Genomic DNA, 13,233 nt, shown 5'->3' with positions numbered 1-13,233 from the left:
CTTCCTCCCAAATTGCATCACATCGCATTTCTCCACATTAAGCTTCACATGTTGGCATTTACCATCCTGACCAAATGGCAATTGATCTTAATGACTGATCCCATGTTGGAACTTTGAACTCATAATGCCTGGGCTGCCCCTACAATCCAGGGCTGTATTTTAGATGTGCCTTTCCTTCAGATAAGACCTGTGCTTTGAGACGTCCTCCTTGATAAGAAAGGTGCAAAGATTATTATTATAATTGTTTTGCTGCTGTGAATGGAGAAGCTTTGCATGAGCAGATTACTATTAGCAATTTTTAAACTTTTGGGTGAAGTTTGTGCTCATTGATGTGAGGGTGTTAGTGCAAATGGAGCAAGGTCTCGTTTTAGATGGTGTCTGAATCAATAATCCTTGCATTTGATATATCGCTTTATCACATCTTTGAGACGTCTCAAAGCCCCTCACATCAAGCACTCTCAGCACAGGTGAGATGCAGGAGTGAAGCTCTCTCTATACCACGTCGGTCTAGGCTGTATTTAAAGACTGATCCCGGATGTGCAAAGCCAGTCTCTAACCCACTGTGTCATTCAGTAAATCTACAATCTTTGAGGATTGAAATCCACATTCCAGTGTTTGCTGGAAAGATGAATTCAATCACATAATGATAACAATAATAATAATCATCCATGCCCTTGATGTAGCACCTTTTCACGTTGTTGAACTCTCAAAGAGCTTTACAGAATATACTGTACAATGGATTAACTGTATTTTGTGAACGAAACGCTGGAGTGATTTGATTTCCTGTACTGTGGTTCTGTAACAGTTAGCTTTTTAAAGTGAATTATTTCATTTTCTATCCCCACCTTCAAGGGCTGAGCTCAGTCAGTGAAGATCCAATTTACTCTCTCCCGGTAAAGCCTTCATTCACAAAACTGAAAGATGAATATAATGCTGGGTAAGTTGGAACCTTTCTTTTAACAGGAATTGATCAATAATTATCCGATCATAATAATAATAATCCTTACATTTGATCAAGCGCTTTCACATTTGGGAGAACGTCTAAAAAATTGATTCACAGTATGTACTGTAAAGTACTGACTGTGTATTTTCTGAGCAAATGATTAGGTCTTTCCTCCCAATGACCCGGATAGTAAAGCCATCACCCCATGGGTTTCACTGGCTCCCCATCTCCCAGAGGATTGAGTCCAAGATCCTTGTCCTCACCTTTACATCCCTTCACAATCGTGCTCCTCATTATCTCTGCCACCTATTAAAACCAACCTGTCCATTATAAGTCCACTCTGCAAGCTCCGGCCTGCTCCATGTCCCCGGCCCTGCCCGCTCCACTATCAGCGGTCGGGCCTTCAGCCTTCTGTCCCACCCTCCGGAACTCCATCCCAGAGCCACTCCCTCTCTCTCTTGCCTCCTTCAAGGCCCATATCAAGACCTTCCTCTTTAAACATGCCTTCGGTCATCTTCCCTCCTCCATCCCCCCCCTTGCCCTCCACCCTAAACTGATCCCAACATCCCGGGTAGTAATTAGGAGCGGAAACCTTTTTCTCCCTCTCCCCTCCCCCACCACGCCCTAACTGAAATTATAAATCATAGCCCTAACTTGCTCTGGTACAAATAGGTTAAATCAGCACAAACCAGGATTTGAACTTGCGACCCCCTGGTCTGTATGATCTATTGCTGTACTTTAGTGTCTTTACCAACTAGGCCACCATTCGATGATGTTTGATAAGATAATTCAGGAGTTGAAATCAATCCCAATGTCAACGGCTCCCCATAACAGTAATGTAATACAAACAGAAGAAGCTGGGAATACGCAGCATCTATGGAGAGAGGAAAATGACCTTTGGTCATCGACCTGAAACATTAACTCATTTTCCTCCCTCCGTAGATGCGGCCTGACCTGCTGCGTGTTCCCAGCGACCTGTTTATATTTCAGATTTCCAGCATCTGCGATCTTTTGCCTTTTGTTCATTGTAATGTAATGTGTTGCTGTTTAGCTACAGCCCTGACATGAAGATGGCGAGGTTCACCAAGGATGACAGTGTTGGCCTCCAACTGGCAGGAGGCAATGATGTGGGGATATTTGTATCAGGAGTTCAGGATGGAAGCCCTGCTGGAAAGCAAGGCATCCAGAAAGGAGATCAGATTCTTAAAGTAAGGAAAAACAAGTCCAGATTCTTCAATCTTCTCAATCTTATACCTCACACCCTTTAGAGCTTTTCCATTATTAATTTCCTTCCCTCCTGATCCTGTGCTGTGGTTCCGTGGGATTGATCACGTGTCCACACAAACTGTTCTTCTTCATGGGTGAGCCTGGACCAAAGAGTGTTTGCAAGCACTTTGACCACAGGAGCAGCATCTTTAAAGCTAATGTCAGCCTGGCTCAGTTAGCAGCACTCTCGCCTCTGAGTAGGAAGGTTGTGGGTTTAAGCCCTCACATCGGGCCTCTTGAGTTCATTGTTTAGGCCGACACTCCAATGACATTCTGGGGTAGCGCTGCGTTGTGTAATAATAATAATAATAATCCTTGCATTTGATATAGCGCTTTTCACGTCGGGAGGACGTCCCAAAGCGCTTCACAGAACACACTGTAAAGTGAATTGACTGTATATTTGTGGGCGAACGCGGCAGCCAATTGCGCACAGCAATGTCCCACAAACAGTCGTAGATTGAAAATGACCATTTATTATTGTTTTTGGTTTTGGAGGGATTATTATTAGGCTCTGTGTGGAGTAAGGAAACTTGCCCAAGGTTTCGCCCTCTGCCTGGAATTGAACTCAGGTCTCTCGCTTGCAAAGCGAGTGCTCTAACCACTGAGCTACAGGACTCCTACGTGTAGTACGTGTTTGAAGTCTCCAACAGGAGCAGCGATCAGGGACAGGAACATTAGCTGATTTTTCCCCTCAACTGAGGCCAACTGTGACCCTAGCTGCTGCCTCAGCTGAAATCATCCGACTCAACACAGCCAGGAAATCAAATTCACAACCTCAATAGGGCTAACAGTCAACTATGATATTGGAAAATCGTACCAGGCATCCTATTGACCCTGTGTAAGAGTCTGCCTATTTTGGTGGGCTTCAAAGACTAGTGGAAAAGAAAAAGGGAATTTTTCCCAAAGTCCTGGCCACATTCCTCCACATTGGCTGTTTGTTGAAGTTTGAAGTTTGCTTGTGCAAATGGCTTCCACAGAAACTATATCTACACGTGCTCTGAGATGTGACGTGATCATGAGCTATAAAATGCAAGTTCTTTCTTAACGTCCAGCCTCTCTGCTGGCTTGAGCCAGTGGCAGCCGGTGATGGGTTCCTGTTGCTGGGTTCCGAATGATCATCTTGGGGTGCTGTGCTGTCCTATCCCCCCACACCCTCCCATAAACTGATCTGTACCTCATTCCTCTTATCGAACAGGTGAACAACGTCAACTTTCAAAACCTCACACGTGAGGAAGCTATCCTTTTTCTGCTGGACATACCGAGAGGTGAACAAATGGAAATTCTGGCTCAGAGCAAACAGGACAGTAAGTAGAGCTGCTCTATATCATATTAATGTTTCTCTTCTCTATGGTACCACTGACTGGTGCCTGGTCTTCAGTTCATCGCCTACTGACCACCCTCTGGGATCTCACCTAAGCCACCGTTCTTCATGTGTGATCTCAGGTGGGGTGATGGCAGGACAGCAAGCGGTGCCACAGTGAGAATAGTAATGTCTGTGCTGCCCCACAACCACTTGCCCTCCAGAAGAAAACCTCTGGTCAGTGGCAGTAAGAGCGATAAGGAAAATAGACCCTAGCTGGGTTTTATTCCCTGCATCCCCACTTCCCACTCCTCCACCCCCGCCAACCTTAGGAACCTGAGGGCAACTGTAGTCCCCTGATCTCATTCTTCCAGGTTCTCCACCCTTGCGTCTTCCCATTATCTCATCCAGTTGTCCTTTAACGTGTCTCCTGGCCTCGGCCATCCTGTCTGATAACGTGTTGCAGCCGTTGACTCCACTGTGTACTTGTTTTTCCTTTTGCCTGTTTCCAAAGTTGCCCTTCACAATACTGAACCAACACCCTCTCGTCCTGCCACCTTATCATATCATAGAATCTTACAGCACAGGAGGAGGCCATTCGATCCATAGTGCCTGTGCCGGCTCTTTGAAAGAGCTACCAACTAATCGCACTCCCCCGTTCTTACCCCATGGCCCTGCAAAGTTTTCCTTTTCAAGTACCTACCCAATTCTCTTTTGAAAGCTATATTGAATCTGTTCCCACCTCCCTTTCAGGGCGTGCATTACAGACTGTAACAACTCTCTGCGAAAAAGATTGGACAAATATTTTTCTGTGTTTAGTTCCTCAATTCCATTACGGAGCTGCTTATAAATGCCAAAATTCCATGTCTTCTCCTTCCAGTTTATACGAAGATGATGCAGTCCAATGTAGGAGATTCCTTCCACATCCGAGCGCACTTTGAACATGAGGCCGATGAGCCACGTGGGTTGACCTTTTCGCGGGAGAGGTTTTCCGGGTGGTGGACACCATGTTCAAGGGCAAGCTGGGAACCTGGCTCGCCGTGAGAATCGGACACGACCTGAAAGAGCAGGACAGAGGCACTATCCCCAACAAGAGCAGGTCAGAGAACCTTGGGGAGAACATGGGCCAAAGGGTGTGAGAGATTGTAATCAGTGAATCTCATTCACTCAGGACCATCAAGTGGGACTGATTGGGTAGCTCTTTCAAAGAGCCAACAGAATGGCCTCCTTCTGTACTATAAGGTTCTATATGATTCTATGAAGTGTCTCTTAAGAGGCCACTTTCTTTCAGCTTGCTTGTTGTATTTCAATATGGTAAATCTAAGGTTCCTCAATAACCCAGATTTTACTACAAATTCTTTTAAAAAAACATTAAAAACTGCCCCCAAAGCAGATTGTGATAAATATGTTCCCATTTCTATCGCAGTTCCTCTATTATAATGTAGAACATGGCCTTTACAAATGTTAATTTGGTACCAGTGAGGTTTGCTACATTTAGATCTACCTAAACTCAAGTTGTTGAAGTTCCAGGCGTTTCCTGAATGGGAGGGGGGTTGAAGTGTCAGCCTGGCTTAGTTTTAAGCATTCTTGCCTCTGAGTCAGAGAAGCTTGTGGATTCAAGCCCTCTGTCGGTACTTTGAACGCATTGTTAGAAGGGCGGTCACTTGGATGAAAGGTTAAAACTGAGGTTCAGGTGGATGTTAAAGATTCCATGGCACTATTCGAAGGAGAAGCGAGTTTCTCTCGCCCGGTATCCTGGCCAACAAAAATCTCCCAAATAAAATTGTCTGTTTGTGGAAGATTGTTGCGTGCAAATTGGTTGTTGTCATGTTCACCCACAAAGCACCTTGAGATAATAACAATCCTTGCATTTGATATAGTGCCTTATCACGTCTTATCAATGTCTGAACAATGTGAAAATGTGCTCTATCAAATGCAACCATTATTATTTATTGTAAGAAAAAAAAGGACTGATTTTGTGGCCCGGTCCCCCTCAGTGATGCCCTGTTGCTTATTTTCCCGCAGAGCGGAGCAAATTGTCAGGGTGGGGATGACTCAGAAAATAGCCTCCTCGAACTCTTCGACAGGACCGAGGGCAGAATTCTGGAAGATGCGCGGGCTGAGGGGCGCCAAGAAAAACCTGCGAAAGAGCAGAGACGACCTTTCAAACCTCACCATCCAAAGCAGATTCCCACCGTATGAACACGTGGCTCTGAGAGAAGGTACAGCCCGCAGATAGGAACGGTGTAGGTTCTTACACGTTGAGCTGGTGGAAATGTTACTTCAGTAGCAAGTAGTAAACGTATGGAACAGGCTCCCTCGGGAGACTGACAGCGGAAGCAGAAAATGTCGTTTTGTTTCAAGAACAAATTGGATAAATTGCTGCTAGAAAATAATATCTGGGGACACAGTATATGGTTTGGGGCACGACATGTCAAGCAACTGCCAGGATGGTGGAAGGTGAAATCGATGGACATTGGTCTTTATTTGCCAGTAAATTCTTACGTTCTTAGCTAGGAGTGGTGTAGATTTTTTACACATTGACCTGATGGAAAGTAAAAGAGCACAGACTGGGGTCTGGGCAATGTCCTTTCTCAAAGAAGTTTAACAAAAGCTTCCAAGCCTCCACAAGACTCTGACTGTCATTCAACGTCCATGAGACTAACAACCGTGCAGCAGGCACTGAGCAAAGATACTTTGAAAAGGAAGGACCAGGAGGACAGATGGTTAAGGCTGAGCTTTGGAAAGTCCAAACTCAGAGGGTGAACGAAGCCAGTGAAAGGTCTTCACCAGACAAGCAGGAGATTCCTTCGGATCTTAAAAGTGTTTAGGTTGTAGGAATGAGCGAAGGAGGTCAGAGCCTTGTGGTCCTGGGGATTGAATGATTAGGTTTTGACACAGTGAAGATGGGGAAGGTGCGAGAGTGTGTGGAATGGGGATTTTTGATGATGGAAGAAAAGTTCAGAGAAGCAGCCACTGAAGTGCATCAATGTCAGATCAGGTTCTAAACCCTCATTGTCATTCGATAAAATTGTTAAAATGGTTTTGTGTTATTTTGTAGGGGAGATATAGAACTCTTTCAGTTAAGCCTTCATGTGTTTTTTTTTAAGTTGTCATGTCATCTATTGAATGAGCCCTTTTGAATTATTTCCACCCAAATTTTTTTAAAAAGTTAAAAAGTGATCTAATGGAATGCCAGAACAGGCTCGAGGGGCTGAATATCCTACTACAGTTCTTATATATATATAAGTTTACAAGTTTTGTAATTTTTCAGCAACTGTGCTCAATCTTTGGCTTTTACTCACTGCCTTTCTATCTACAGCAAGTTTTAAACGGCCGATAGTTATTCTCGGACCAATTTCAGATGTTGCCATACAGACCCTGGCCGACGACCTTCCCATCAAGTTCGAGCTCGCTCGTGAGTATCCCTTAGGGTCAAGTTGGCAAAAGAACCAGACGGGAGAGGAGAAATTTCTTTCGCTGCGACTTGTTACGGTCTGGACTGCACTGCTTGAAAGGCCGGGGCAAACAGATTCAATATTAACTTTCAAAGGGGAATTTGATATTTAATTGAAACGAAAACAATTGCAAGGTTATGGAGAAAGATGGGGGAGTGGGACTTGTTGGCAGCTCTTTCGAAGAGCCAGCACAGGCACGATGGGCCGAATGGTCTCCTTCTGTGCTGTAGGATTCTAGGTTTATTTGATTCTAAGTTTATTTGCTGTTTTTACATTGCTATAAATTTTTGGATCAGGAACGTGAATTTAGCCCAATGACTGTTCCATTTTGATTGATTTTAACCCCATCACCTTCCTTCACACCAGATCCTTTAATCCGTGTGTCAGCTCAGTCGATAGCGCTCTCGCCTCTGAGCCTGGGAGTGTGCTGCATTGCAGACGTTAAACCGAGGCCCCACTCGCCTGTTTAGGTGGACATTTAAGATCCCATGGCCCTATTTCAAAAAAAGAGTTTCTCTCTCCCAGTGTCCTCTCCTAGGAAAATTGGTCAATCACTTCAAGGCTGTTTGTGGGACTATTGCTGTGTGCAACTGGCTAAGCCTACAAACATGTTCCACACCACCAGTAAGGTACCTAATCAACAGAGTCACCCAGTACATCTGCTTCCATGATCTCCCTGTTAACTCTCCTATTACCTTCTGCGTGTTTTCTTAAAAAAAGGTCTGTTTGACATTCCCTACTTGCTCCTTACTTAATTGCACCCCCTGGTGTCTGAAGCCTTTAGACGGTGAAGAACTTCTCCGAGGCTGGTTGCCGGAGATGTAATGTAATAACTGCACCAATATCTCTCTAATGTTGAGATGTGTCGTTTCCAGAAACGGTGCGGAGAAACCCTGATGCTGACTACTCATCATCCATTATTAAGCTTGAGACGGTCAAGTTTATAGCTCAGAAGGTGAGGCAAAAAAACCCTTCCAGGTGCTTCAGGTTGGCAGTTCTACATATTCCCTCAAATTTTTCACTGCTGTGAATTGTTCTGCGCTAAAATGCAGTTTAAGTGGAGATTGGAATCAGGAGGGGTGGAGTGGGGGGAGAGTGTGGGTAGAAGGGTGACTGAACGAGCGGTTGGTCGAAGAGGAGGGTCTTGAGACTGGCCCTGAAGGAGGCAAGGGATGGAGCAAGGGAAATGGACTGTGAAACAGCTCCAAAGGCCAGAGCCCGATGAGCGGAGGGAGCGGACAGGTTTATATGAAAGTTAGCAGGTCGCAGAGGGAGGGGGGAGCAGCTCCGTGGAGGGCTTTGAAGGTGAGGATGAGGATTTTGAACTCTATCCTAAGGAGGATAACAAACTCAGAATTAACTTTGACGTCACGCATGCTGACCCAGCCTGAGATCAGCTGACGAGGCACCGTTCAATTATGAAAGAAAAACGTTTTGAGATTTCTGATGAATTACAGAAGGTGAGAAATGTAACCCCCGTCTCCTCTGCAGGACAAGCACGGCTTGCTGGACATCACACCGCCAGCCATCGAGCGGCTCAATTACGTCAAGTGGTACCCCATTGTGGTTTTCTTCAACCCAGAGAACCGTCAGGAAGTGAAAGCCGTCCGTCAGCGTCTGTGCCCTGAGTCCAAGAAAAGTTCTAAGAGACTCTACACTCAGGCAGTGAAACTCAGGAAACACTGGTCTCACCTCTTCACAGGTAAATAAATCTTCCAGCGGCCTTTGCCAATGTTTTCCCTTTAACTGTCTCCCGTTCCTTCAGGCTGGAGTGCAGTTCCACCTGCGGACTTTGCATTGTAATAATAATCCTTGATTTGATGCAGCATCTATTATGTTCCTAAACTATTTTATTGTGTTAGGCCAGACAACAACAAGAACAACAAACAGAGCACCTTTCACTTCGGGAAGACGTCCCGAAGTGTTGGACATTGAAGAGTTTGCACCCGAGCTGTGGGTTGAGATCAGGGAGGGGTGGAGGGAAGATGACCAAAGGCATGTTTGAAATGGAGAGTCTTGGGACAGGCCTTGAAGGAGGCAAGAGAGGGACAAGGTGGAGGGACTCCGGGATGGAGTTCCAGAGGGTGGAGGCAGAGAGGTTGAAGGCCCGACCACTGATAGTGGAGCAGGCAGGGCAGGGGATGTGGAGCAGGCCAGTGCCTGCCAAGGGGAAAGAGGTGTGCAGATTGATGAAGTTAGCAGGGCTTTGAACGGTGGACATTACAGATGATCTCGTTCGTATGACTTAGAAACACGAGCGCTCTCAAATGAGTTCCACATATGTAAAACACTACCCATGGAAATTGCCCTGAAGCTAGAATGCACTGCACACTTGCTTATCTTATTCCATAGAGTATCAGGTGCAAATTGGCAAGAGCCAAGGCTTGGGGTCCCCAGATCATCCCACTGCTTGTCCCGCTAGGACGAACCCTACTTTCTAGGTCTTTGGCATGCAAGGTTTAACAAAGTTGATCGCTCTGGGACACTACCCTGAGGGGCAATGTATAATTGCAAGTTGTTGTTAAGCTGAGTGGCAAGAATCCCTTTTCCCAGTTACTGATTTCCCTTTAAGTCCTGCTGACGAGTAGCAGATAGTAATCAGGAGCTGATTTATTTTCTGTTTTAGATTCTATTCTCATTTGAATAACTGAGAGAGATTTTATCACATGGATTTTGTTTCTCTTTCCCCCCAATCCCAACAGCCACAATAAACCTAAACTCGGCTCCTGCGACGTGGTTCTCAAATCTAGCCTCGGTGATCAAGGAACAGCAGTCTCACCCTGTCTGGTTTTCCGAAGAAAAGGTATTTTTTTTCTTTAATAAAACTTCTTTAATAAAGCTTTCAAAAGGGAATTGTATAAATACTGAAAAGGAAAAGTTTGCAGGGCTATGGAGTAAGAGCGGGGGAGTAGGACTAGTTTGGTAGCTCTTTCAAAGAGATGGCACTGTCACGATGAGCCGAATGGCCTGGGGTTATGTTATGTAAGATGTGCTGTAAGATTCAATTAAACCTTGTTTATTACTGTTTGGATGAGATGAGCAAATCAATAGAACTTGTACTATGATTTAAAGAAAAGAGCTTGCCTTTGTAACAGCCGCATATCAAATGAAATACACTCAAAAATACCTCATATGAGTTACTTTGAAGCGTAGTGACTGTTATAACGGCAAGCATGACTGCAAGGTTCTGCAGTGATGTGGATGATTGACGAACCTTATTGTGAGTTAATGGGTGGGGTCCTTCCAAGGTGGGTTTTATGGCCTGATCTTCAAATGCGTGTTGTGAGCACTTTGCTAAGACTCTCTTGACGTTGTTCGCTCTCAGACCGAGGAAGGAGGCAACGAGGAGCTGGAGATACTGAAGCCCAGCATCAGCATGGATTACCTGAGCTGTGACGACAGCCGAATGACCAGCGATTACGAGGACACGGACGCTGAGGGCGGTGGGTACACCGACAACGAGCTCGACGATTACATGGGCGTACCCGCCATCTCCAGGTCCTCTGAGCCCGTGAGGAACGAAGCCCACCACAGCCCCGTCCCCCACACCAGGGTTTCAACAGAAAACTTGTTGGCACAGGTAAGGGCTTCACTGACAGATATTGGCAAACTCAGTGCTCTGGGACTCTACTCTGCATGAGAGGCGCTGTGTAACTGCAAGTTGTTGTTACCAGTTATACTAACATCAATCCCACTCAGGACAGCAAGTGGAGTATCAGAAGTCTCTGTTGAAAGCATTTTGCTCATTATTCGCCCAAAATCTGAAGAGGAACTGCTATAACAAAATGCCTTTTGGGTTCATTTTCTCCAGAGTCCTTTTCATTGCACCTTTTAATCCTTCCATTTGAGAGAGCGCGTTATCAAGTCGTTGAAAAATAAAAACCTAAATGGGGTAGAGGAGCTAAGGGATCTTGGGGTACACAACTCGCTAAAAGTAGCAACGCAGGTTAATAAGGCCATAAAAAAGGCAAACCAGGCATTTCTAGAGGGTTAGAAGTGAAAAGCAGGGAAGTTATGGTAAACTATAGAACCACACTTAGAATACTGTGTGCAGTTCTGGTCCCCACATCATAGAAGTGATGTAGAGGCACTGGAGAGGGTACAAAGGAGACTCACAAGGATGTTCCCAGAACTGAGAGGTTATACCTATCAGGAAAGCCTGAACATACTTGGACTGTTTTCTCTTGAAAAGAGGAGGGTGAGGGGTGACCTGATAGAGGTCTTTAAAATGATTAAAGGTTTTGATAGGGTCGACATAGGGAAGATGTTTCCAGTTGTGGGGGAGACCAAAACCAGGGGCCATCAATATAAAATAGTCACAAATAGATCAAACAGGGAAGTTAGAAGAAATTTCTTCACACAGAGAGTAGAGGGAATGTGGAACATGCTACCGCAAGGAATTGTTGGGGCAAATAGCACGGATGTATTTAAGGGGAAACGAGATAGGTACATGAGGGAGAAAGGAATAGAATTATGCTTGAGGAAGGGCAGGAGGAGCATAAACACCGGCAGACACCAGTTGGGCCGAATGGCTGTTTCTGTTATGTATTCTAATGTAATGTTGAGATGTCCCGAAGCACTGCACAGGATACATTGGGAAGTGGATTGACTGTATTTTGTAGGTGAAACACGGCAGCCAATTGCAGTCCTGTAGCTTAGTGGTTAGAGCACTCGTGCCGCAAGCAAGAGACCTGGGTTTGATTCCCGGCAGGGCAAAACGTAGGGAAAGTTTCCTTACTCCACATGCCCATGTTTACCTTGGAAGTAACACAGTTGTTTGATGATTGGGAGAATCGCTTTTCCGGGGGTAATAATTCCTTCAAAAAAAATAATAACTTGGTCTCTTAATCCACAACTGTTTGTGGGTCATTGTACACGATTGGGTGCCGTGTTTCACCCAAAAATATAGTTAGTTCACTTTACAGTACATTCTATGAAGCGCTTTGAGAAGTCTCAAAGACGTGATAATGCGCTATATCAAATGCAAGGATTATTATTAAAATAGTGTCCCACAAACAACCATCGAATGAGTGACCAATTTTATTTGGAGGATTGTTGGCCAGGACACCAGGAGAAACTCCCTTCTCTTTTCAAATAGTGCTATGGGATCTTTAACATCCACCTGAACAGGCAGGGACAGGACCTTGGTTTAAGGTCTCATCTGAAGGACAGTGCCTCCGTCAATGCAAATCCCCCCCCATGCTCAGGACTGCATTGGAAATGTCACCTTAGACTATGCGATTTAAGCGGGACGCTCCCCTGCATGAGGGGCACTATATAAATGCAAGGTGGCGTTGTGGTTCCAAGTACCTATGCAGGGCTTGAACCCACAACCCTCTGACTCAAAAGCTCGAGTGCCATCATTGTACCAGAATGATACCTTCTTACTTTGCTCTATGTAACTCGATTGATTCCATTCCATTATGGTTTCTTTTGATAGGTACAGCCACGGGGACAGTACAAGAACCCCCAGTATCCACGGTGAGTGCTCTCGTTTACACATTTTGTCTCTATTTTGATCAAGGCACTAGTGACCAAATTCCAGTAAACGCTGTGACTCTGTTCCCTTAATTAGATTTTGTGGAAACCAGTGAAGCCACAACTGCAAACTCAGGAGAGGCTAGAGAAGCGAGAATTATTCTCCTTGGACCAGAGAAGGTTAAGAGGAGACTTAATATAAATTTTAAAAATTCTGAGGGGATTCAATAGGGTGAACAAGGAGAAACTATTTCCACTGGCGAGTGGGTCGGTAACCCGAGGACACCGAGTTGTTGGGATCTAGAATGCATTGCCTGAAAGGGTGGCGGAAGTCGATTTGATAACAGCTTTTAAGAGAGAAGTAGATAATTATTTGGGCAGGACAAGTTTGCAGGGCTATGGGGAGAGCGGATTGATTTAGAAGCTCTTTTCAAAGAGCCAGCATAGGCACGATGGATCGAATGGTCTCCTTATCTGCTGTATAATTCTATGATTCTATGAACTCCTCCTCTAATAATAGAAGTAGATGAGTGGCGTGTTCTGTGTTCTGCTCCCAACTCAACCCTTATAAAATTAGACACTGGTACTGTTGTACCTTCTAAAATCAAATACAATTTGCTACCAATACCCAAGGATATGGGGGGAAATTCTCTCTTGCTGAAGAATCCACACAGGATTTGTTCTGTACTTACTGGTGACTATTCAGTCACCCTCCCCTTGTTGGGAGGTATATATGCGTGGGTATGCTTTCAGCACTCACTGGTGAAGCTCACACATGAAACACTGGC

The 13,233-nt window shown here is 45.1% G+C and overlaps 1 protein-coding gene across 1 annotated transcript in view; it reads left to right on the top strand.

Moving 5' to 3' along the window:
- The window catches only part of LOC103188138 (tight junction protein ZO-3), a 30,767-nt gene that overhangs the window by 15,675 nt on the left and 1,859 nt on the right, over positions 1-13,233 (top strand). The window contains 12 exon segments of the mRNA XM_007908000.2: positions 853-937; positions 1,995-2,151; positions 3,405-3,513; positions 4,390-4,485; positions 4,488-4,608; positions 5,535-5,731; positions 6,832-6,927; positions 7,843-7,922; positions 8,459-8,669; positions 9,670-9,770; positions 10,293-10,547; positions 12,408-12,448. Coding sequence (XP_007906191.2) covers positions 853-937; positions 1,995-2,151; positions 3,405-3,513; positions 4,390-4,485; positions 4,488-4,608; positions 5,535-5,731; positions 6,832-6,927; positions 7,843-7,922; positions 8,459-8,669; positions 9,670-9,770; positions 10,293-10,547; positions 12,408-12,448 — 1,549 coding nt within the window.

This window comes from Callorhinchus milii, unplaced genomic scaffold (genome assembly GCF_018977255.1).
Source record: "Callorhinchus milii isolate IMCB2004 unplaced genomic scaffold, IMCB_Cmil_1.0 Scaffold21, whole genome shotgun sequence".
NCBI lineage: Eukaryota > Metazoa > Chordata > Chondrichthyes > Chimaeriformes > Callorhinchidae > Callorhinchus > Callorhinchus milii.
This window is presented reverse-complemented; position numbering and strand designations above follow the sequence as displayed.